The 27616-nt window shown below is 35.5% G+C and overlaps 1 protein-coding gene across 2 annotated transcripts in view; it reads left to right on the forward strand.

The window, feature by feature from the left end:
• Positions 1 to 24999, forward strand: part of LOC145977744 (discoidin domain-containing receptor 2-like) — a 522813-nt gene extending 497814 nt beyond the window's left edge. For both annotated transcript variants that reach the window (XM_083109999.1, XM_083110000.1), the window contains exon 16: positions 17234 to 24999. In XM_083109999.1, the coding sequence (XP_082966125.1) occupies positions 17234 to 17536 (303 nt within the window). In that variant the 3' untranslated portion in view covers positions 17537 to 24999. The remainder of the gene's footprint in view (positions 1 to 17233) is intronic.
• The last annotated feature ends 2617 nt before the right edge of the window (positions 25000 to 27616 follow it).

Genomic DNA, 27616 nt, shown 5'->3' on the forward strand with positions numbered 1-27616 from the left:
AAACGTATGAAACTTCACACCTTGCTTATTATTAGCACAAATTACATGGTCTAAATGAGAACTTGGTTCTCTGCTTCATTTTAGTCGGCTTACACAGACTTCTTTCTTTATTTAAGGCTAAATGTCACGGGGACATTAACATTTCTTACGTTATTAACTATAATAACGGGTCTTTTCACATACTACCGGTAGGTTTAATATACACAATAGAAAAGACAAATATACACTAGATAACGCTCGTGCCGCACTTTCGATGCTTTAATTAACTAAGTGAGCTCACTGACAACATATTTAATTCTTTTTATAACTCATGCATGGATGGAAAAAAATGCACATATATTTCAGAGCGTGTTTATAAATAACTTCATATATAAAACATGCAATTGCCTAACAAAATAGTTTTACTTCTACGAGAAAACAACAATGGTGCGTACATTAGGTTTTATACGTTTGGCGAGAAAACGAATTGACGTATTGATACTTTTAGGGAAATGGAACGAGAAATAAAATTAAACTAAAATATAAAAATTATAAAAATAAGGTCCACACAGAAAGTAAGCAATTACGACATGTGCTTTGGGCTACGTATGGGCGGTTACTGGTTCGAAATCTTCCTCTTGAAGAGATACGATATTCGTTTCTTCCTCACCCCCTGAAGGGCGGTGATAGCGTTTTAACCTCTGTACAGCCACTAAATCCGACACAATCTTGCCGCGTTTGTTTTCATATTCCACTAAATAGGCATTGTTATTTTCCTTTCTTACTATTACCGCGGGCCCAAAATAAACACCTGAAAAACACTTAGCCGTTTTTGCCTTCTGAGTGGGGTTATATAATAATACCAATTCACCAGGAGCGTAACTTGTTGCTTGATGACGTCTGTCATAATACTTCTTTTGGGACTCAAATCGCTTACGTAAATTTTCTTGAGCTGCGTCTCGTGCCTTGTTTAGTCTTTCCATTTTGTCTGTGTTCGCACTATTTTCGCAGGGATCTGCGTGAAGCATACTTTCCCAGGGCAGACGGGCTTCGAACCCATGCATGAGGTAAAACGGACTAAAACGAGTGGAATCGCCGCGCGTAACATTATACGTAAACACCGCTGGTTGTAGATAGGTAATCCAGTCATCATGTTTCGGGGTTACAAAATGCTTAATTATACTTTGCAAAATACCGATACCTCGTTCCTCTAAACCGGAAGTATTATGGTGATACGCAGTGACAAATTTTAACTGAATACCGAGTTTAGCACTAAGCTCTTTAAATACAGAGGAATTAAATGAGCCACCCCTATCACTGTTGAGAGTTTTCGGACAACCAAATCTTAATATTATGTGCTCGTAGAGAAAGTTAGCAGCCGTTTGAGCAGTGGTATCGACCACAGGAGCAGCAATCATATATCGGGTACCAAAATCCATGCATGATAAAATGTATTTACATTTATTTGGGCCACTGGGAGGGAAAGGTCCCGCGAAATCTATAGCTAGGCGTTCAAAAGGGCGACAGCTTGGAAAGGTCTGGAGTTCACCTTGTGGCAGCCCTGTAGGGCGCTTGTTTGTTTGACAAGATAGGCACTGGCGACATTTGTCCTGTATAAAACGTTTCATATAGGGAAAATATATGCGATTGAGCGCATTGTAATATGTTTTAGTAAACCCTAAATGACCACCACCACACGGGTGAGAATGTAATTGTTCAACTACAGTATGACGTAAGGACTTAGGTATACAAAGTAATTTCTTACTTCCCCCACCCATCTTATGGTTCCTGTATAAAAGACCATTTTCCAGCACATAATAAAAAGCCTGTCTTTCGAAGGGGGATTGGGCGTCATCTGCCCCCTCCAAAACTTTTATGATTTCTGAAAAAAATGAGTCGTCGCGCTGGTGTTTTCCCACATCTATTGATTCATCCTGGAGGAGAAATATACGAGGTTCGCCCAATTCTGGCGATTCGTCGTCCGGGGGATTGGTTGATTCCCTGCTAATAGCGTCGGAAATATTTTGTGTAGATTTACAATGAACGACCGTGAAGTCGTATGAATCAAGTTCTGCACTCCACCTCGAGAGCTTCGAACTCAAATTACGAGTGGTACGCAAATAACTGACTGCTTTATTATCTGTTACAATTTCGAAATGTTTCCCAATTAAATAAAACCTAAAGGTTTTGAGGGCATAGAGAACCGCTGATAGTTCTAGTTCCATGATGGATAATTTTTCTTCCCCTTTTTTGAGTGTTCGACTTGCATATGCTACAGGAAGGAAATCATTATTTGCATTTGGCTGTGTTAAAATAGCACCAAGGCCTTTCAGACTTGCATCACAGTAGACGCGTGTTTCTTTAGAAGGGTCATAGGGTAGCAAAACTGGTGCAGTTATTAAAGCGTGTTTTAAGTTTGTAAAAGCTGTTTCTTGGTCCTCCCCCCATACAAATTTTTTGCCTTTGCCCAAAAGGGACTGGAGAGGTTGGGCCTTCTCTGAAAAGGATGGGACGTATCTACGGACATATGAACATAAACCTAAAAATCGTTTAACTTGTTTTGTGGTGGAGGGGGTGCGGTAAGTCTTAATGGAAGAAATAATACGGTCACTCAAGCGTAGGCCATAACGACCCACCAAATGTCCAAGGGCGAGTATCTCAAAATAACCAAATTTACATTTGTGTGGAGAAATTTTCAAGCCAGCGTTTTGTAGACACTGAAACAATTTTTCCAGTGTTGTCAACATTTCATTAAAGGTATGGCCCCAGGTAAATAGATCATCCATATAGAAGGCGAAGTTATCACTTTGCATTCCGCTACAACCCAATTGAAGGGTTCGATTCATCGCTGCTGGCGAGGTGATATGGCCTTGACTTAAAACATTAAATTCAAAATGACCTAGGTTGGGAATAGAGAAGGCTGTGTACTGTTTACTGTCTTCTGTGAGTGGTATTTGAAAAAATCCTGAACGTAAATCGCAACTAGAATAGTACTGCTTTCCCCCCATATCGTGCAAGATAGACTGAATGGAAGGCATGGCCATCGCATCGAACACAGAGCGTTTATTCAAAAAGCGACCGTCTTGAATAAAACGGTAACTTCCGTCACGCTTTTTCACAAGAATAACTGGTGAGTTATAAGGACTTGTACTATCCCGGATTATTCCCTGTTTTTTCAAATTCTCAATTTGTTTCTTTATCTCTGTTCGCAAATGCACCGGGATCGGATATTGCTGCTTATGGAACGGAGTAGGATCAGAAAGCTTTATCCTGTGTTTGTAATTGGTGGCAAGGCCCATGTCATTTTCGGACCAACTGAAAACATTTTTGTATTTTAACAAAAGCTCTAAAAGTTGATTTTTCTCATGTTCCTCCAATTGAGGATTAATGTCAAATTTGGATATATCCACTTGTGGGATATCGTCGTTTTCTGATTCTTCCTTTGTTAAATTAACTGTTACAGAACTATTTTCCTGATCCACCGTTGCCAACTCACAAGATTCTGCGCCACCGATCCGAGTACCTTTGCGAATTACAATTCTATAATTCAAAGGGTTGGATACCCAAACAAGTTGTGTAGCAGGGTTGAGTATCGACCTTGGTACCATTATGCCAGATTTAGCCTGAAAATTTGCATCCGGCTCAAGTAAGGTTAAATTTGGATTTGCTGTATTGACTAATTTTAAAGGGATGCACAAATGTGATCTTGGTTTCACAACAATTCGTTTAGAAGCCACATATTCAGGTTCAACAGTATGTACCAGCAAACCTGCCAATTTAACGGAAACATCAAAAGCTTTCCTCGATTCAAACCGAATGCGGTTGCGTGGGGGAGTGCCAAATCTGCTCAAAGCCAATTTATTGTTTTCAAAATCTAAAGTTGCACTTTGGGCTTTGAGAAAATCATTACCAAGGATGGTATTATGACCAAAATCTTGTATCACCCTGAAGGGGTGCCTAAATGTAAATCCATTTAGAGAAAAATCTAAAAGTACAATTTCTTTAATTGTTAAACAATTATTCGTGACACCTTTAACTAGAGTGTTGATTTTAAACCTCTTAGCATGGGCAGGAATACCCTTATCACTTGTTACACTTATTTGGCTCCCACAATCGACAATAAACCTTTGACGTTCCCCATTTACGTTGGCATGTACATAAATGAGGTCTTCAGACGGGAAAGTAGAGACTAAAATCTTTTTACTGCCCGCAGGTATGTCTCCATTACTTGCGGTTAATTGGCGTTTAAATCGTCTGGATTCTGAAGACAAAATTCTTGGTGGTGATTAGGAAAACCACATTTATAACAAAGTTGTTGGCCACGCCGGTCACCTTGATCGGGACGACCGCGGGAGGCTGGTGAACCTCGCCCCCGGCCACGCTGAAAATTGGAACGATTCTGAAACCGGCCGTTGTTTGAACGGTAGCCTCTACTTCCCCTGCCCTGAAAGCCTCGTCTGTTGTTTGAACCACGATTGTGATTAAAATTACCCCTTTGATAATTTTGGCCTACAGTTTGAAAATTTTCGTGATCGTTTGACTGTATAACTTCCTCGACTTTTAACGCTAGGTTGCTAACCTGCTTAGCCAAAGCTTCTACAGTGGACGGTTCTGAAGTTGGGAGAGACGTTTGTTGTCTTTTGACAAGGTCCAATTCAGCTTGCAAGGCTTGCAGCTGATTAGTCATTTCTTGATTAACCCGAGGTGCTGATTCCGGAGCAACCGCCGTAGTGCTAACTACGGGGTTCTGGTGAGGAATGCGCAACTCAGCAGGAGACGGGAAAAGAGTTTCCTTTTGAGCCGAATGCAAGAGCTCTTGCACCGTTCTACGGCGCATAAGGAACTTTGCTTTTTCATATTCCTTGAGGTCTTTCAAAAGCTCCGGAACTGAATTATATTGTTTTTTGTATATCTCCCTGATAAATTCCGGTTGAAGACCTGCGTTTATGTATTTAAGCTGCTTATTAACAGCCATGTTAGGGTCCATCTTAAACAAGAGGGTTTGCTTGTCCCTAACATAAGAGGATACCGGTTCATCGTCCCTGTGGAACCGATATCTGATCTGCTCCTCGATCTGCAGCTGATCAAGGGAGCCTGTGAATTCTTCAATAAGTTTTTTCTTGACGTCCTCATAGCTGACTAAATTGACGCCTGGTTGCTGGCTAATTGCATTAAACCAGCGGAGGGCTGGGCCACATAACAACGCCGGGAAAAGTTGCCGTTTTTTCGTCTCGTCCCAATTGTTCAGAATCGCCGCACTTTCGAAACGGTCTATGAATTTAGAAACATCCTCCCCCGAGGCACCCTGAAACTGGATGCTCTCGAACATGAAGGGATGAACAAAAGGTAGTTGAGCCATGGTGGGTGGGTCCACAAGAACTGTGGGACGATTATCAATTTGAAAGTGAGCCTGCGCGCGTGCGCGGCTTCTAGTTAATGGAGGACTTCTGATTGGGGTGGATGAGGCACAAGGTAGGCCCTCCACATCAAAAGATGGACCAACAGCATTATTGGCGAGAATGATGAGCCTATCCAATGTGGTATCAAGCTCGTCCTCCAACTCTATAAATGACATAAGGCATTACTAACAATGGTGACGTACCTTATTTTAAAAAAAATAACCCCCCGTTAGTAAAAAATTCCGCGAAGAAACAAGTCTAACATGATATTAATGCATTTCGATTTGCATTTATTTCAGAGTGAATTAAATGAAAAAAAATCCGCAGCCTACCCTTTTAATTTTCATGTCTGTTTAGGAAAACAAGGCATGACGCTTTTCATTTCCAAAAGAATCACGTTGCTCTAATTTTTCATCACATTTCCGTAAAAATGGATGAAAAGCCCAAGCATCTCTAACCACGTAACGATGCCTATCCTTTCAATTGTCATGTTTGTTTAGGAAAACAAGGCATGACGCTTTTCATTTCCATAAGAAAATGAAAATGACCGCATCAATCCACCACGTAGCGTTCCTCTGAACGCGGGGATCTTAAATAGGGATGTACTATTAATACTAGTTGATGGTAGAGACAGCCCTGAACGGGCAGGTACAAATATCTAACTATTCATTAAAACAGACTCATGATTCGTTTCTAGACTGAAGTGAGCAATGCAAATGGCAGAATGGGTGTAGACTAGCTTACCCTGTTCGGTTCAGAAATAAGACCAGTAGCTCCTGCTTCTCCGATGATTCCAGATTAAAAGACCTCGTGTCGCTCTCATGCGCACGTATTTAAACACTCGCTTGGCCTCTCGTCACCTCTTGCCAAAGGCCAGTGTTCTTACCATTTCCTGTAGAAAGCTTATTCTACACATTCTGAGCAGGAGCTGACAAGGCCTGCCAGGGTCAATATTTCTTAATCGAACGGGGTATGGTACGATTGATTGTATTTGTATATGTTTTGGGGACTTAGCAGTTTTATGTTATGGGGCAGTTTGTTGTAGAATATATTTACCTGATTGTTTTGAGATATTGAGTGCTTGCTGTTCTAGTTGTAATTATCTTTTCTTCTTGTGTTGTGTATTTGACTATATTTTGACCAAGTTCGTAGTATTTACAATAATTGTTATTGACTTGTAGTTGTATGGAGTTCTCCTTGAAAAATCCTTTGCAAGATGACAAATACTTTAGTCTGAACATTATTCTTAGTGTTCACTTTTGAAGCCTTAGTATTCTGGTAGTATTATGAATGTAGAGGTAAATTAGGCTGAAATGTAGGCATTTTTCTGATAAATTATACTCACTTAGTTGTTTCAGCAGGTAGAAGTTGCATGAAGGTTTACTGCTGATGATGTTAATTTGATCTTCTTATGTACTACGTATGATGTAGCTTACTTGAGTAATTGGAATTTTCTACTGAAAAAAAGGATTGCTTGTCTATTTTATTCCTATGTTGTTGAGTTTGTCCATAAGCAAGCCATGTTTTTTACTCTATCCTATGCCTTGGAAGAATCTAGATATATATATTGTGTTTGCAGTTTTATGTTTCTCTAAGGTTTCAGCTATGTAGTTTTTAAATTGTGCTGTGGGTGTGACTATTGATTTCTTTTTCTGGATGCCATGTTGGTTTCTGTGTATTCCTTTTGCTGCTTGAATTTGACTTAGGTTGTTTGCTTTTTTTTCTTAGATCTTTATTTGTTTATTTGTTCAGTATTTTTTATTTTTTAATATTTTTTATATAAAAAATTCAAGATACATTGTTAAAATCAAAGTGTGTTAAAATTCAATTTTTCAAAGTTAAAGTTTTAAAAATACAATTTTATAAAATTAAAAGTTATAATAGTACATTTTTGTTAGTAGAAGTTTTTATACTAGGGTAAATTATTTTGTTGTTAAAGTAAAATATGTTAGTTAATGTAAAATTAGAGTAATTAAAATTCAATTTTTCAAAGTTAAAGTTTTAAAAATACAATTTTCTAAAATTAAAAGTTATAATAGTACATTTTTGTTAGTAGAAGTTTTTATACTAGGGTAATTTTTTTGTTGTTAAAGTAAAATATGTTAGTTAATATAAAATTAAAGTAATTATAATTCAAAAAATAAAAAATACTGAACAAATAAACAAATAAAGATCTAAGAAAAAAAAGCAAACAACCTAAGTCAAATTCAAGCAGCAAAAGGAATACACAGAAACCAACATGGCATCCAGAAAAAGAAATCAATAGTCACACCCACAGCACAATTTAAAAACTACATAGCTGAAACCTTAGAGAAACATAAAACTGCAAACACAATATATATATCTAGATTCTTCCAAGGCATAGGATAGAGTAAAAAACATGGCTTGCTTATGGACAAACTCAACAACATAGGAATAAAATAGACAAGCAATCCTTTTTTTCAGTAGAAAATTCCAATTACTCAAGTAAGCTACATCATACGTAGTACATAAGAAGATCAAATTAACATCATCAGCAGTAAACCTTCATGCAACTTCTACCTGCTGAAACAACTAAGTGAGTATAATTTATCAGAAAAATGCCTACATTTCAGCCTAATTTACCTCTACATTCATAATACTACCAGAATACTAAGGCTTCAAAAGTGAACACTAAGAATAATGTTCAGACTAAAGTATTTGTCATCTTGCAAAGGATTTTTCAAGGAGAACTCCATACAACTACAAGTCAATAACAATTATTGTAAATACTACGAACTTGGTCAAAATATAGTCAAATACACAACACAAGAAGAAAAGATAATTACAACTAGAACAGCAAGCACTCAATATCTCAAAACAATCAGGTAAATATATTCTACAACAAACTGCCCCATAACATAAAACTGCTAAGTCCCCAAAACATATACAAATACAATCAATAAGAACACTACTTGAAAAGAGAAAACTCTCTACAGTCTCACAGAATTGAAGGAAAATAACAGCAAAACTTAGAAGCATGCACAGTCAATAGTGCGCAATTTACATACAGTTCACATGCAACTCTCAGAAAAAGGCTCAAACAGTCTCCCAGCTCAGTTCTCATCTGTACTTGGACAACATAATCCTGCAACAAATTCTCAGAAATCCTACCTTTCCTACCCTTGCTTGAAATAGCTAAAGTGCAATCTTCATGCTAAAATATTGAAAAAAGGCATATCTATATACATAAAAATGTGTACACATATGTTTGTCTGCGTGTACTCTTAGATAAATTGATAAAAAAGCAATATAGTTATAAATCAAAGACTATACCTAATAATATTAATTTGAAAATAAGCTGATAGAAAAAGATATAGTAACTACAGTATAAGCTATTTAACATGTCATAGTAATTAGATTCGTTTGTTAATTACAAGAAATAGAGGTTAAATACAGTAAATAAACTTGCTCACTTACATTGAAAGAGGAACATAAATTGAGAGTATTTGAAAATAAAATCCTTAGGAAAATATTTGGGCCTAAAACAGATGAGGAGACAGATAAGTGGAGAAGGTTACATAATTTAGAAGTACATAATTTGTATTCATGTTCAGATATTATTAGAATGATTAAATCAAGAAGACTTAGGTGTGTAGATCATGTGGTACAAATGGGAGAGGAAAGAAGAGTATACAGGATTCTTGTTGGGAAACCTGATGGTAAAAGACCAATAGGAAGACCAAAACAAAGATGGAGGGCTAATGTAGAGATGGACCTAAAGGAAATTGGTAGGGAAGGAAAGGAGTATATAGATCTTGCTCAGGACAGGGACAGATGAAAGGCATGTGTTGCTGCAGCCATGAACCTTCGGGTTTAAAAAGGCTAGAGAGTTAGTTAGTTATACATTAAATAAGCGTAAATTTTTGGTTTGTAAATAGTGAATATAACAAATGTACAATGCATTGTGCGAAAACTATGTCAACTTTGCATTATAAGCAGAAAATTAAACCAGTTTGCCTTAGAAATACATTTTAAGAATAACCCAAAATAGCATGCGTAATAGAAAATTAAGAAAACTTTCTGATGCATAAAAGTACTGACTAGTGCTGAATGAATCAATTACTGTAAAATATTATTCTCTGATTCAAGTAATTTAACTGTAAACATCATCTTTTGTGTGTAGAATATAATTGTTAGTTGCATTGATAAGTACAAATATTAACTTTATACGCCTTCATACACTCTAAATAACATAACTTTGATATATAAATTAGTAACAATTTGTTAAAAATTAAGTTAAACTGTAGAATTGTTTTCTTAAATAAATATAAAGTAGTAAAAATACTAAACAAATAATTCCTTCTTTTCCTATTTAAAGGATGCCAAACAGTGTAAACCAGTTGTTAGTGGGTAAATAACATAAAATTTGAAGGCAGTAACAATATTTTTAAAAAATACTGTTTTTTACCTAACTTTGTGAATTAAATACTAGTACATTTTGTCAAATTATAAATAAAATATACCTATTTCTTTGGTATTTGTACTAAAGTGAAGAAAATGTTACTAAAGCTTGGCTCGTACAGTAAATCTGAGAGTTTTAGCTTTATTTGTCCGTAACTGGATATAATTGTAACTTGTTAATCTCGCCAAACACAATCTTTACCTCAATTTTGGAAGCTAGCTGAAATTTAGCGTTTCGAATTACATATAGTGAAGGCCTCTATAGTGGAAAATACACCCAGTCTGTACAAAATTGGAAATGTTGTCTCCTTCTCTGTCGAACCAGATCAAAAGTGTTCTCAATTGTTTCAATATATTTCTTAACATAACAAACTTTTCAAAAAAGAATACCTTGTGCCCAGATAGCTTAGTTGGTATAGCGTTAGGCTTTTAACCTATCTGTCCAGGGTTCGAGTCCCTGTCTGGGCGATTACAATTATTAAATTTTGTCATCGGATCTTGTGCAGAATAGATATAAAATATGTTTACAGTCTAACAGATTATTATTTATCTTAAAATTTTGCAAATAAGCTTTTAAGTTTCTCAAATTACAGCATTTTTAGCTAACAGTACAGCATAACCAGTATTATTATGCTAGAAATGTTCTGGTGGAAGAACCTACACCTACTGTAATATCTCTGTGGTATTAACTTACATGCAGCCCATAACTTTTGGGACTGTTTCTCCTCCATTACATTTCCTCGCCATTTACCCTTAGCGTCGCGATTAGCCTCATAAGCAAAAAAAGCTAAATCTTATATTTGTTCTTTTTATATCTCTGAAACCACATATACTATAGAACTACATTTAATGAATTTTGCAGTCTTCCTGTTTGATCTGTTAAATAATCCAGTCAATAAAAATATACTTGCATAGAAAAATATGTTTTTCAGATACTTTAATCGGGTAATCTGCTTTTGCGTATTTCCTCAGAAATATACACAATCATAGTTCTTTATAAATTTAGCACCTGATATAGAATAAGTCGAAGTCTAGTTAGAGTTGGCCTGTAAGTGCTTCTGGTACATGTAGTCACTTGAAAAAGCAAATATTGGGTGTGTAAAAAATAGCATTCTTGTGAAACAGTAAAAAAATCAACCTCATTTCCTCGTAGCATTAGCTGTAAATGCTTCTTGCAGGTTAACAAAGCTCTGGCGTGTGGGCCTACATCACCTACAATCCTTTGTAAAGTTCGTGTTGTCCTATAAATTGTCGATATACATACTAAATCCCTAGTTACAGCCTAAGCTTTTAGTTTCAATCAGAGGATTTCAGTGTTCAAATAGTGATTGTAGCCTCGTATAATAAGCCAAATGGAAATAACCCAAATGTTGATGCACCCAAAAAATCCAGTAATACTTAAAAATACCTTGAAAAAGGTTATAAGGCTAAATTATTCTTCTAGCATAGAAAAACATTTAGCAAGTGGACCTATGGTCCATATAGTAAGTCGTCTGTGAACTTCGTCTTGTCCTGTGAATTGAGAATATATTGATAAATGGTTATATATATATTTTTAAAAAAGAAACAATGTTGGTAAGCATCCAGTTGTGGACCCTTCGGTAAAGGCATTTCAGTCTTTATAGACACACAATAATTTTCGTTACACTAAAAATTAGGCAAATAGTCGAAATGTTAAACATTTCGTGTACTTTATCCAGTAAAACTTAGCTAGAAATACAATAACAGCGTTACAGGCATTAAAATTAAGCAAGCTTAGATATTCTAGTGGCCCATAATAAGTATAAAATATCCTTTAAAATACTCTGACAAATAGTTGTGGGTTATCTGAGATCAACATTTTCAAGCCCTCTCTCCTGCATAAATAGGCTCTAGAATTCACTAAGCCTCAAAATAATATTGGGTACATAAGATAAAAAGCAGATGGAGAGTGATGCTGATCGCATCATCTCCAAACAGCAAAAACAAAAGTATATGGATGGAGCCCTTCCTGATATATTTAGAAAACTTTACCTAGTACAACAGTAACAAAATACTCAGCAAACTCTAAAATAAACAAACTTTCCTACGTAGCAGGCGTAACCTGACCTAAATAAATACATATAGAAATACAGAACCAAAAATAGCATAGTGGAAATCAATAAACCCTAATAATAATAATAATAATAATAATATATTCTGTGGCTTACATTTTAGCTAAAAGTACTTTTTCTTTAGTGTTTTTGAAAAAAAATTAAATAAATACTAAACTCTAAATTAAAAATTTGTAAATGTATATATGATACAAAACAAAATAAATACAAATTAATACATACCCTGCAAAAAATCAGTAAAAAATTGAAAACATATCTTTGTGCATCCAAAATATAATAACAAATCCTTCCTGACTGGATTAAATTGTGTTATTTGAGTAAACTAGAGAATAATCCTGTAAACTTGGAAAATATATCTGTGTGTGTGTGTATGTGTGTGTGTAAGTGTGTGTGTGTGTCCAAAATGTAATAAAAAACACGTTCAAATCGTGTTATTTGAGTAATAATAAGCCTAATAAACAGATAGAAGTTGAGAACACACACTTTGTGAGTCCAAAATTTAATAAAAAATGTTACCTGAATAGTATAAATAGTGTTATTTTGGTAAAAAATTAACATAAAGTTGTAAAATAATAAGTTAAAAGTTTAGAAAATGTCTTTTTGTGAGTCGAAAATGTAACTAAAAGTCTTTCCTGAACAGATTGAATTGTGTTATTTGAGTAATAATAAGCCTAATAAACAGATAGAAGTTGAGAACACTCACTTAGTGTGTCGAAAATGTAACTAAAAGTCTTTCCTGAACAGATTGAATTGTGTTATTTTGGTAAAAATAAGCCTAAACTTGTGAAATAAACAGATAAAAGTTGAGAACACACACTTTGTGTGTCGAAAATATAACTAAAAATCTTTCCTTAATAGTATAAATAGTGTTATTTAGGTTAAAAATAGGTATAAAATTGTAAAATAATAAGTTAAAAGTTGAAAAAAATGTCTTTGTGAGTCCAAAATTTAATAAAAAATGTTGCCTGAATAGTACAAATAGTGTTATTTAGGTTAAAAATAGGTATAAAATTGTAAAATAATAAGTTAAAAAGTTGTAAAAATATCTTTGTGAGTCCAAAATTTAATAAAAAATGTTGCCTGAATAGTATAATAGTGTTATTTTGGTAAAAAATTAACATAAAGTTGTAAAATAATAAGTTAAAAGTTTAGAAAATGTCTTTTTGTGAGTCCAAAATTTAATAAAAAATGTTGCCTGAACAGCTGAAATTGTGTTATTTGAGTAATAATAAGCCTAATAAACAGATAGAAGTTGAGAACACACACTTAGTGTGTCGAAAATGTAACTAAAAGTCTTTCCTGAATAGTACAAATAGTGTTATTTTGGTAAAAATAAGCCTAAACTTGTGAAATAAACAGATAAAAAGTTGAGAACACACACTTTGTGTGTCGAAAATATAACTAAAAATATTTCCTTAATAGTATAAATAGTGTTATTTAGGTTAAAAATAGGTATAAAATTGTAAAATAATAATTTAAAAGTTGAAAAAATGTCTTTGTGAGTCCGAAATTTAATAAAAAATGTTGCCTGAATAGTACAAATAGTGTTATTTAGGTTAAAAATAGGTATAAAATTGTAAAATAATAAGTTAAATAGCACACAGTAACATAAATGTACTACCTAAATCAATAATCAAAAGGTCCTAGGTTCGTTACCCCGTGATAAAAACAAATGGTGAAAACTGTAGGCCCAGTCCCTGAGAGCTCTCCCTTCTTCATAGTACAGATAAAAAAAACCTGCGCTAAAGCGTCCTGTGCCTTGGGGCAACCCTGAGCGGAATATTAATTGGCGGCTGAAACCAGTTCTACAAGCGACGCATAGCTTCAGAGATTTGACCATTGCTGCGTATTTCCAGACATCCTTTGTTGTCTGGATCAAACCCTTCCCCTGCCCTACACTATTGCATAGCTTTCCCCTGTTATTGCGTACTGGTTAACCTTGGAAAAACCGGTTCTGAAAATCTACCGACGCGTTCTCTGATTGGTCAATCGGGTTCCTTCTTTGTCCTGACGTTGTGACGTCATTTGACGAACGCACACTCCCCCAAATTCCTTTCTCGTCTACATTCTCCGCCGAGTCGAAATTCTGAGACAGTATTCTGTCTAGCGTGTGAAACCAACGTGTTTCATAATATAATGCAATTATTGCATAGTACTAATTAATAATATTACATATCGCGGGTTCAAATACCGGGACCGTCTCCTATCGTAATTGAACCTGTACCTACACCCATTACCACCGTTCATAGCGGTTCATAAACCATAGAAAACTTATTTTCAATATTATAAACATTAATATTATAGTTTCATACTTTACATACTTTGCAGTAATGAATATATAACCATATGCATAGCGTTTAGTACCTCTAATTACCTTTTATATACATATTTTTCATAAAATAAATAAATATATATTCATAAAAGTTATAAACATGCAAATACATAAATGTAAAGTATTCTAACTACATGCAAATAAATTCTAAGTACTTGCGAATTAATTAAAACCCGTGCACATTAGTTATAAGTACATGCGAATAAATTGCGAATATTAAATAGCGACAGACGTTGGCGTATTCCCCATCTACTGAGACGAGGATTTCACACCAAAGCGACACGGGTCATTCGGTCCAAGGCAACGTTCATACCGAAGTGACACATGTAGCTTGGAAAGGAGCCAATCAAGAGCAACATTTCACATCGTAGCGGCATGACGGGAAGCACAGGCCAGCGTTCGGTTGGTGAAAACTTCAAGCGTGCCGCTTGTCGCTTTGGTGCGCAATCTCACTGAAGCAAGACACTCATTGCATCGCGTATGCGCGAACAACAAAACACGGCAACATGTTGCAAGCTATTGAGGAAATGGCCCAGTTTGAGCGACGCAGAAGCGACAAAGCGACACGTGTGGCTTATCGTGTCGCCTAGATCTGTTGTTGTAATGTGCGGTTGCCAATAGACTGAAGGCACCATGTCGCTTGTCACTTAGTTGGGAACTCCCCCTGTAGCTCGTCGCTTCGGTCTCAGCACCCTTCCTTTAAGGAGCTTTCCGACTGAAGTAACAAGTAGCACCCGAATACGTCATATGAACGTGTCGTTTGCAGTTTGGACCCTCATGTGCTATGAATGCTATTTTACAGTCTGGAAGTGTGTGTCACTAGTGTGACAGGGTGAACATCCCGTGTCGATTGTCCCATTGGTTTGAAAGTTGCCTTACACTCATGTCGATGGCACTAAGAAAGTTTTGTGGGGTTCCCCATGTCGTTTCATGCAATCATAATTATCATCATCGCCGTGATTAGTTTAAAGCGGAAGAAAAGAGACAGTAAATATCAAAAATACAAATGCTTCAGTGTGTATATCTTTAAAAGAAATGATGATGATGATAATAATAATGAACCTAATTCATACGCAAAAATTTAGTTGCCAAGAACATTCCACGCGTATTTTTTCTCCCGTATTATTAACGAAAGTATAACGATAACTGTCTAGAATGTTCGTTAATATCTTCGCGACCACTGTACCAAATATCATAGCAATTATCACATTCATAGAAATGCTTCATGTAAAAGAATCAGACGTTGCAGCAAAAACCCCATTTACTTCCATTATAAGCAGTCGAATACCAAGCACAGGGGTCAACACCAGCGCCTCTAGCGGATCATTTTCGAGTGGAACCAGCCTGAGAGCGCAGAAGCATGCCGTTTTCCACACTACGTTATTCTAGGCGCTGTACTTATGGCAACACGGAGACCCTTGGTCACAAGCCAAGGGGAAGTGAAAGAAGAAAACAAACGACCGTCCGTTTTAGTTGGGGAGTTTGAGCCGGGTATATCACTTATTGATACGACTGTACTGTTAGGAATGGCAAGCGGTTTATTCCATTGAAGTGTATCTTTCATGTGTGATATGAAACCAGGCGGTATTCTTGTGGGAGCTGCAGAAATTACCTGATCTTAATTCACTGGTACTATCCGATTCCAAGTTCAGTTTCCATTACGGGTATTTTCCTATTCTGAAGTGTTATCGCCTGGTTCGTTGTGGTCAGCAACGCCAACTTGAAATCGTTTTAGAGAGTAAGATTGACATACTGATGTTTTGCATAAATTCACTTACAGAATTTTGGATGCTGAGAATAACTCATGGCCTGGTGCAGCATTGTTACATAAAATAGAAGTGGATCTGTTTGGTGTCAAAATAGTATCTTACCGATTCTCGTTCACGCAATCAGATCAGAGTTATTAACTATTGGAAGCTCGCGGTATTCTAAAGCTAATTCTGGATAAAAGTATGAAAATATGATAAAATCCGACTTATCGTGCAGCCACAAGGTTGAAAAGCACAACACAAAATATTCAATCACCTTCAACCCCTTCTCAGGGTACAGGGATGAAGAAAGCGTTTCCTCTGTACGCCTTTCTCCTTGAGAATGGGTCGAAAGTTAGGAATCAATGTATTATTTTGTTGTGGACTTCATTTTTTAACCTTCTAGCTCCAAGGTAACTCAGATTTTAACATGATTCTAAAGACAAACTGTTAATATTCAAATCTTTTTTTACCACATAAAAATCATCGAAGAAACCGGATATTCTTTCAGAAAATTTATTTTTAAAGCAAGCTTTGTCTTTGTACTTACCTTTATATTGTTAACATTAACTAACGCTAGTATTTTCATTAGATTCTTAGTTGTTATTACATGTAATGGAAGCATTACTCTGAATTAAAAACTTCCAATATTAACGGTATAAAAGTGAGAACAATGATAAAGTTTGGTTTAAAAATAAGTTCCCTAAAATTAGATCCAATTTATTTTCTTACCTTCTCACACATGATTGCTAGCCTCAGAAGAAGATAAAGAATATGTAAAGATAGACTGTGGATATTGCTATGTGGAGATATATTGTGTTTTGTCTTGGTTGAATGTCTTTCATGTAGTTTTTATAACATGAAGTTATAAGTTAAGATAAATTATATTTTAGTTACTGTTTTGCCTGAATGATGATTATTACAATTGGCGACGAGGATGGGATCAAGGCTTTTGGAGGTTTAGCTTCCATGACTAGGCAAGTGTCATCCCCTCCGGGGAAAAGTCTGCGCCCATGGTTGTAAATAATTTTGTAAACGAATTTGTTTTTCAGTATGTTCCTAGTAATAGTAATTTTATCCTGAATACGTAGCATAAACTGAAACAATATTTGAATGATTTTTGGATGGCGGCAAGAACCTCACATAAGTTTGTTTGCAGCAATAATTTGAAATATGTTTGCTTGTTGGTGCGAGGTGCAGATAAAAGGATTGCGCCGCACTTGATATTTCCACTAAAAGCTAACATTATTTTTGTTTCAGGGCAAGCACAGTCCTAAAAGCGACGTTTGGTCGTTCGCGGTCACGCTGTGGGAGGTCCTCATGCTGGCAGGACACCAGCCCTTCGCAGAGCTGACGAACGAGCAGGTTGTCGAGAACAGTAACCACTGGTATCAGAACGATGGACTCCAGCGGTATCTGGGTCGACCCCCGTCATGTCCTCGGGAGATCTACGACCTCATGTGCGAGTGCTGGAAGCGCCAGGAAACGGAGAGGCCGAGATTCAGCGAGATTCACTTGTTTCTGCAGAGGAAGAATCTCGGGTACGTTCCCGGAACGATGTAAGTGATTAAGCCGGTGTGTAGGACAAAATGTTTAACTCTTGCAAGTGGAGAGCGCCATGTAACTCTCTTCAAATGGACTAATTCAACGTGGCGCAAAGTTGCCCGATATGTATAGCACACCCTGTCACTTTTTGCTCTCTCCCCCAAAAATACAGGCCTGCTCTGACTATAAAGCTACATCAGATTGACTTCTCTTACTGCCCGCTAGGTTCACTGATGTTATATTGTTAATTTTATATGCCTCACCTAGGATAATAAAGCATAATTTTAGACGTCAATTCAGAGGCCGTGTCCGAAAGGTGCATCGAACACACTTTGAGGACGGTGTCGCAATTCAGTCTCTAAGTCTTGGACTGGAAGCTGAAATCTTTCGAATTGCACTTTGACTGCAGCGCCAAACACGACCAGTTGGTAAAAACTAAGGACATATTGTTCTTTCCGCGTTTAAAACACTTGCATTTCACCATATAAATTATATACCACTTTAAATATGTTCCCATTTCCACACAATAGAAAAACTACAACAAACAACTGGTCGACTTCTATCATTTCAAACAAGTGTATAACAAGCGAAAGAGTGAAGCAGGGACCACGATCGGTAGTCCCTATTGCTCTCTCCACGAAAATATACCAGTCAAGGTCGGAGCTTCCCCTTGCCTCCTCAACATCCCTGACCATCCAGGGTTGCTACACTTCTAAATTGCTCAGTCGACACTTCGCGCGATGTACGTATGAGGTTGATTTCGTTGGTTGAAATTGTTGCTTATTGGCAACACTAGGTGGGTAGCGTGACCTTGACTGGACTACACCATGGCTATAGGTTTAGTGAAATGCAGAAGACTGCATTCTCGAGACCTGCGTGCCGCGGACTCGATTGCTCGTTTAATTGGCACTTTCATTTCAACCATATGAGGGGGGAATATATTAGCTTTCTCAATATGTAGTGTATCCGATTCTCGTTTGTTTTGTGCAGCGAGTGGTGTTCGGTACATGCAGACACGAAAGTAAACAATGAGAGCAGATTCCCTGCTTCCATCCGCCAGTTCAGAAGGCGTCTGGTATAATCAAGCTGTACAAAGACTTGGTGGAAGCTTGGTGTGTACTTTGACGGCCAGTGGTGCAAGTAGACACCAGTTCTACATGAACAACAATGTTCTGATCTGTTACACCAACCCTGAGTACTTGTAAAACAACGCCTGGCTATACCTTGCACACATTTCGGACGTCTTGTGGGTGATCATTTAATTTTAGACTTCAAAGGAGAAACCATAATTTATTATTATGTCAGTTGACAATTCAAGGCTATTTTTAGACACATCGATGAGAGAGTGAAACAGCAAGGTGAGCAATTTCTCAGACACGATATCGGGTGGAGTTGTCTCCCGCCATTCTGGAAATCTAAAGTGAGAATCACCATTTTTACACTGATTATTGGCGATTTGATTACTTAATTTTAGACAACGTAGTAGGCGAGGTTTATTGTTACTTTGAATGTATGTACCCCTCCTCCCACCCCCGTCTTACTCCGCACCTGTATTTTATAGTGTGGAGAAGCCATGAGAATTGTTTCGCTGCGCCATCTGTATCACATTGTGAGTTCATGGAGAAGTCTTTCCTGGAGATGAAGCTTAATAAGCAGAGCACGCCTCGTACTTAGGAGAGTGCAACATGTAACAGGATGGCTGTACCATTTCATTGACGTGCAACTCTACATATTTCCTACAAAACAGGATTTGCACCAACACTTCCTATGTATTGGTTACGTCATCGGGAATATGCTATTGCATACAGACTCCTGAAACTACGCAGTTGGAACCACTTTACCAAATCTACCTGTGACAGTGAATAGAACTAGCCTGTAATTTGGCTAATATATGAAATGTGATTATCGATCATGTTTTTGTTTTTTTCAAGTCTTGCAAAGTGCATTTACTACAAACTGAAGTTTCATTTTAAGAACTAAACTGAGTGGAAACACTGTGAATATATTCTGAAATACCATGTGCCAAATTCCTGTTAAAAGTATTCGACTTACTCTGAAGTACTTAAAGACTACATTAGACTGTTCGGCACAGAAACTGACTGAAGCCATTACTGTGGGTTTGAGAGGTAGTGGAGGTTACTGTTCTTGAAACTTCAAGAACTTAGCGTGTGCCAAACTTAGCAGGTATTGTTGTTCGAAGGACAACAGAATGAAACATATTTTAAAAGATATATTTTTATCGTGGAAGTAAGTCGTGGTCTCGTTCGCTCAATCTCTGTTTTAACTACAAATTTTTTCAGTGTATGTTTTATTCATTCTATGAAAACCATTTCACAGTTACGGTTATTGTCATTAAAGGAAATGTTACCATTTTTCATTATCATATTTATGGCCATTTCATTGAAGCATTTGTACAGTCACATAAAAACACTTTTTAACTTTAATGTACATATTGAAATAATTTTACTTGAAGCACCTAGTATATTAAGATATAATAATAAGATTTTCAACAAGACTGCAGTTAATGATTGTCGTTATGTTCAATCGTATTCTTTACAAATGTCTCATGTTGGAATAAGAGATTTGCTCTATCATTTAAGCATTGAGATACAACTGTATACATGCAATACGAGTTGGATGTTTTCATATTTAGTAGTACAAGAAATTTAGATTTAAAGAGGTAATAGATTATGGACAGTAATATCAGTTCAAATATATTTTGTCATTTAATATAGTTCAGTTCGTTGTCCCTATATCTTTCTTTTTGCAGTAGCATACTATCATCAGCATATTTCTTTGTAGTGAAGAAATGTAAATGATAGTTCAAAATTAATGTTATCTCTGCATCAAGACTCACATTTCACCCGCAACACAAAATGCACAATTGTTAACAGATTTTTAACCCATTAAGAACTGTTACAACAAAAAAGTAAAATTGGATAGTTGGATTTTATGAACGAGGAAACAAAGAGTAATTATTATTCTTGGAAGTTAAATTATTATACAAGTGAATATTATCAAAGTAAGTGTTGTTTTAAAAAAATGATAATTCAGGGTGTTAAAGGTGATAGTGTGAAAGTATGGTTGTGATATAGGATTTTCGGTATATTGAGAAAAGAATGTTTCTGGTCGAAGAGTATGAGAACAGATCACTAACACTTTTATAAGTAAAAAAACCTTCTTCCTATCCAGTGCCTGTATATACTTCATGGTGATTTGCTCTCACACGGAGAGGAAAAAAAATATATAAAGTTTTGTATTATAGTAAGTTATTTAATTGTGCTTAATATTTAATAAGTTTTGACTTATCAAGAAGTGTTTGTGCGTTTTTTCTAAAGTGTAGATTGTCTCGTATGTGTTCAGATAAACTGTTTTGAGAGTATTGTCTTCATTATCTTCCAAATAGCGCTTTTGTTACTCTGCTAAGGAAATGTATGTAATAATGTGGGTAATTGAAAATTAAGAACATGATTTAGTATGGAGAAGAAAGGAACCTTCTGGAATGTATCTATAAATTTGTGCTCTGACTTAATCTGCTATTATAAGAAAATTACTCTCTTATTTTGTGAACTTGTCTGATATATTGAATGTTGTCACATCAATTTGATTAACTGCAATCAAGAAGAACATATTTTGCAAGTTATTTTGGGGTAACATTTTTTACTTGAATTTATAAATTTACTTTGTTAGAAACTCCCAAAAAGTAATGTTTAAAATGTAATTTCAGATAGTTTACAACCATAATTATCTCAACAGTTCACAAATTCTGGTAGCTTTTTATTTTTATTGGTGTGTTTTAGTCAAAAATCACGTTTCCACCATAAGACCTTTCACACACTTGGATAAACAAATTACCAAGATAAAGTTTCAATTATGTAATTACTTTCCGTTGAAACTAAAAATGATAATGTAAGTCTGCAAAATAAAGCGATGTGGTTCTTTTCTTACTATTTGCAATAACATTTTCCGCATGGTATATATTTTTGGTTTCTTGCATATTTTTGCTTTAGAAAGGAAACTAAAAAATGGTTGACAATCTTACTGTAGAGTGATAAGAAATATACTGTATTAAAGAACAGGGAACAATGTGAAAAGAAAGCTGAACTAATAAAAATATAAAAATATATATCTATTTCAAATATATGTATATCAGAGATATGGTTATATGTGTGTATACATTAATGCCATAGCGGTATAGAGTTTTGGAAATGAATGCGTTGTGAGAACAATGGTTGAAAAATCTCATGAAAGCTAGTCATAGATGTAGAAAAAATTGTTTTCTTTTAGATCGGTAAAGAAATAGTACAGTGTATTAGCCCACTGTAACATTTATTTTTAACATAATGTTTATCAAACATGGGCTTCCTTACCTGGCATAATTAGAATAAAGCACTTGGAGTAATTTTTCACATGTGTATACAAGGAAAACAAATCTTGAATGTATATATGTATGAATACGCATCATAATGTAGATAGAGAAAGCAATTTCGAGGAATGGCTTCAAAGCTGGTACCAAACCTTCATCAGCATTATTTATGTAGGGCAGGACTCAACCATAGCTCACAATGTATAGTCAAAGCACAATGAATACGTAGCTTGATTTTAAGAACTTAATTCACGAGCTCGGAAATACAAGGGTAGTAGTGTGTAATATTCAAGTAAATAACAATAGGAAGACAATATGTAAAAAAAAAAAAAATATCAAGCATAATTCATAGGTTGAATTTCGACACAAATAGATCATCAAACAGAAGGTAGTGCTTATGTAATTTAAAAAAATAATATGATAATGTACGAAAAGCTTTGATCATATATAACCATGTTATGAAAGAACATAAAAAGGGAAAACGGTGAAGGATTTGCAAAGAGTTGCTTTAAGTAGCAGGTCAAAGTGTGAATTTAATTCCAAGAATCCAAAGTTGGTTTTCCATTATTTTTTCAATAATGAATTTTGTAAATAATTTAATTAAAAGAGAAATCTGTTGTCAAACTGCTGGAAGGGAGAAATTGTAACAATATAGGGAGTCAACAATTATTATCTATTAGACAAATATAACGATTGACTTGATCAACTTTTCCTTAAATATCAACGTGAGGGATGGCTTCAAATATAATATAACATTAATGAAATTCATTAATTTTTTAAAAATATCTAAAGTTGGTAAATTGTGAATTGTAAAACTCTCTCTGAGTGAGTGCCAACATATTCCGAAGAAAGGAGATGAAGATGCAAAGTACATTTTGAGGAAGAATATGTACAACTCTTCAAAGCATTACATTTCTGCAGTACAGTTTTCAAGAAAATTTATGAATTATTTTCTGAACTATACTTTTTAATATTAGTTATAAGAAATTCATCTGAATTTGCGTTTGCAGTAAACATCTCTGTAACAACAATTAATTGAAAGTTGATATACTTATTACATAAGAACAAATTTAAATAAAACTGAAGGAACTATTCAAATGTTACTTATAATTACTATTTCATACAACACTATCACCGATTTGATTCATAAGGATAATGTGGTTGATTCCATGAAATTAAATATTCTTCTGTTGGGTTCATAAAAGCATACTTCAATATGGATATCAGCTATCTTGCAGAGAGGAACAAAATATTTTAAGAACAAAGAAAATAAATACCATCGTAGTAGGTAGTAAAATAATGATAAATTTCTTAAGAACTGCAAATTAAAAATTCTGAAAAAATGTTTTATTTGTACATATTAATTTTATTCTACTTGGACATTTTTTCTAATTTAATTTTATAAAATGAATTTTTTATGTATAAATATGTTTCATTTATGAAACAATGCTTGTAAATAATCATGGTTTGTAATTTTATTTTATTTAAGGAACTATGGGAAATATATTTACGAACAAATATTAAAATTTCGAAGTTCCCAAAGAAACTGATTCTGTCAAGTTCAAAGCCAAGAACGAAAACAAAAATTACTACTAAATATCAATAAATTAGAGAATTGCTGCAAGATAAGATTTAAGAATATGTTCTTGATGAATAAGGTATTCCAACAAATTCTTAAGAATTTCAAGAAAGAAAATGCAATACAACTGGTTGTCAGAAATATTTTTCAATGTTCTTTATTTAATTCTTATGTAAACATGTGTGTGTGAACATGGCATTACCAACAGAGGGAAAATGTTTCTCCATTGCAACTTGACAATCAAAAACAATGTTTTTCCAATTCCTTGTATTTAGAAACTTAGTCTTTAAAAGCATGTTGCGGATAATTTCTATTTGTGTAGGCTGCAGCTTGCAAGAATTGATTAAAACAATAAAAGCACGCTTCTTTAATTTAATACAAAAATAATTTAAGGAGTGATCGAAAGTACATGGTTTGAATACCAGAATACTTTTTTCTAAGCTTCTTTAGCTGACAATCCAACAAAAGAATCCAATCGAAAAATAATCCTCATTGATGTTCATTCTCATAAGCCTGAGAGAATAAATTAGAAATTCGAACATTGTCCAGTGAGACTTCTTAATTTAATTTCAACTTGAGCTTCTTCTTCAAGTCAAAATTATGCGCACCTGCCTTTAAAAAAAAATCATATTCCAATTCATATAACAATTCATGCAACATTTTGTATTAAGGTTTTATACTTTCGGTCATCATTCGGTCTAAATTTTTATGAATTTCTTACCAGAAATTTTAATGCAATTTGTGAATTACAAAAAGTGTGTTTAAAAACATTCCAACCGTCTGATAATTTTTACTCATGGTGCCAGTATATGGTATTCAAATTGCGTGCAAAAAATGAAAGATCGAATATTTCTTACATCCACGAATGCAAGCTACAACTTCCAATGCGCACAATGTAATTATTTACATTTCTTTCCATGAATGCATACTACGCGCATTATTATTCACAATAGTAGTTATTGTGTGCTACATGCTTTCAAAAATTATCCTCTGCATTTATATACCTGATTCTTATGTGGTCAAATTTGTAATTGCAAGTCTCTACTATGTCTCGAGTCAAAATGTAATTTTTTTTTAACACACATATTTTTATGGAAGTTAAACTGGCTGGCTGAAAAAAATTGCTTGGAAGTGCAGAATGCCGACTTCAAATAATGAGAAGAGAGACATAATCATTTTAATATCAGAAAACAATATTAGCCTACATGAAATCTGATTTGGTGGTGGAAGTACTTCTGTGCTTGGATCAAAGCCGAAGTGTATGCTTTGCAAATTGCTTTCGTAGGGTAATTAGCAGACAACTAGCTTGGAGTACGAATGGGGGAATTTCGAAATATCGAAGAAACGAACAGGATGCTGCAGAAAATAACTTTCTTTATTTGTTGGTTTTTTCTCAACGTTTTTCCTCGTATAGAAGACATATCACGTTTTTGAATAAGTCTAGGTATCTTATTTGCACTGATTCTTGTACAAAGTATTACAATAATTATTGAATGCTTTTTGTATTATTAAATGTGAAGAAATAAATGTCTTGCTTGTAATATTATATTTCTGTGTATAATTTATTTGACAAAAGTTTATTTAATCTAACATTATGCGGTTTTGTTTAAATATTTCAAATGCACATAGGTATAAAAAGTTGAATCATGATGCTATAAGCCTACAGCAAAGATAATAGAATAAAATTTTCCGCTATAAGCCTACACTCAAAATACAATCTACAGCAAAGATAATAGTATGCAAATTTTCCATCACTACAGTCGACCACTTTTATTTGACATTCTATGAAATGGAATTGTGCTGATTCATCAGCCGATATTACCATTCTCCTCTTCTTGCTTGCATTTTTGTTTAAATTCACGACATTCTCGTTGCAGAAAACAGAATGGAAGAACACGGTGATGGGCAATTTGCCTACTATTACCTTTGCCGTCTACTGTACCGTTGATTTGAATTAGTTTAATCACATATATCTTGAATACGTACGAGTTATGATATTGTTTTACCTGCATTTATTTTAACTGCACTTGATGTGGATTGCCCAAAATGACACACTCAGACTTTATATATACAGCGTGCGAATTAACGGGAAGGGGGGGGGGGTGCCGGGAATTTCCCCCGAACAAGGAATTTTATCCCCGGCAACATGAAATTATTTTTATCCCTGATAGGAATGTTTTCATCCCCCTAGTTTATTTTACTGCCTGGTAACATATGCAAATTTGCAGACACCGAAAAAATCTACCCTCCGAAATGAAATTACATATACGCCACTGAGTGGCATCCTCACCCAAAGCAAGAGGCTTAATTCGTACAGTTCATATACGTGTGTTGGAAATGTAATAGTGGCAACTACGAGTATTTATTCTGAAACGATACAAAAGAGATATATGTGTAAAACTTTTACAGCCCTTCGATGTAGTCACCAGCATTGTGTACAACCGATGTGGAAGTCGTAGTATACCTATAGCAGTGCCTGTTCTCTTGATGGTTTGAATGGAGTGTTCTATTGCCTGAAGAATCTCTGTAAGTTTCGCTCGTTGCGGAAGAGACACATATCGCTTGCCCATTCTCTCGTCCCTGATTTTATAGGCGACGTTACATCTCCGCAAAAACGACCAACGAGTACATTTCACCCACGTAAAAGCTCATAGTAAGCTTAATTTATATCAAGACTTAGTCGATCAATATGCGAGAAACGCAAAGAGCACTCCTCCTCATTTTCCCATCCATTTATCCTACACTGATCCTTTACCCCGAGTTAAACTCAAACTCCATTCCCAGTGTGAAGATTGGGCTGTCGATCAAGTCGCAAATAGCACCACGGTACACGAAGAAACAGTTCAAACGACCTTTCTTTCATAAACTCAAACTTCCTTGCGTAGTGATTTCCACATTTCGTCTTCGAACAGGTCAGGTTTGCACGAACGACAACCTTGCAAGACTACACCAAACTCCCTCCCCCACTTGTGATTGCGGAGTAAAAGAACAAACGCCAGCTCACCTGCATTTACCTATGCCCGATACGGAACAACAATAGACATGCCCTCTTAAACAGACTCAGCAGAGCCTGTTCCAGTTTCACTGCCTTCTCTGATATCGTCCCCTTCCACAATGTGGATGTTCCACAGTATTGCACGTGAGCGTGAGATACAATTTGGACGTTTCTACAACAGTTTGGCAAGTTATCAGTGTGATATTGTGAAGTGAAGGGCAAGGTTGTGATATTTCTACAACTAAAATTACGATTTCAGTTTCGATCTTATTGTGCTCGTTTTATCCAAGTCATCAACACATTTAGACCTTTGACCAAGACTATCAAATTCCCGGCGGTGAGGGCCACAAGGAAGAAGAAGAAGAAGGTAAGTATTGTGAACCAACATTGAGCAGTGTTCCGATATATTCAACATTATTATATTTTCGGCCGGGAGCCGGAGATTTATTTCCGTGCAGGGGTCCCACAAGGTAGTACATGACGTGCCTGAGTCATGGGAATTTTTTGTGGGGACAAAATTTTATAGTTTAGCTACTAATTCTATATATCTTTACCCAAAAGGGGGTCGTTTCGTTTGATTGACTTGTTAACGATTTTTAGTTATGGTTATGTCCAGTTTTTCTACCTACCTGTGGGTGATCGCGGCGATGGGGTTGAAAAGAAACCACCTCTTATGCTTTTAGAATCGGTTTGGAAGGGCAGCAGACACACTGTTAAGAATTAGGTTCAGTACACTAGCAATGACAGTGAGCCTGAGCAGTTTTGTACGTTTTATGTTAGCAAACGAAAGTGAGGCGTGCTGTTTCTTTCTTTAGTCTTTTAATTTCAACTGCAATGAAAGGTTACGAATGTCGTGCGCAATTCGATTTGTTGGTATCTTGGCCGTGGTTAAGTTCCGAGTCGACTCTGAACTTCCGACATGAGGACTTCAGTTTTAGTGTTGAATGATTTCAGGCACGATCTGTTTCACTTTTGTGTTCCTGTAATTCGACTGTCTCGATAATTGTAAAATTCTGTCAGTTTTCTTTGTGTAAAGCGTACGTATTCCGAAAATCTATCTTCTTTCTAATATATAAAAATGAATATATGTGTGTATGTATGAATGTGTGTTTGCTCCAGCATAACTCTCGAACGCTAGGAGAGATTTCAACCAAACTT

This window comes from Lepisma saccharinum, chromosome 23 (genome assembly GCF_977018435.1).
Source record: "Lepisma saccharinum chromosome 23, izLepSacc3.1, whole genome shotgun sequence".
Taxonomy (NCBI): domain Eukaryota; kingdom Metazoa; phylum Arthropoda; class Insecta; order Zygentoma; family Lepismatidae; genus Lepisma; species Lepisma saccharinum.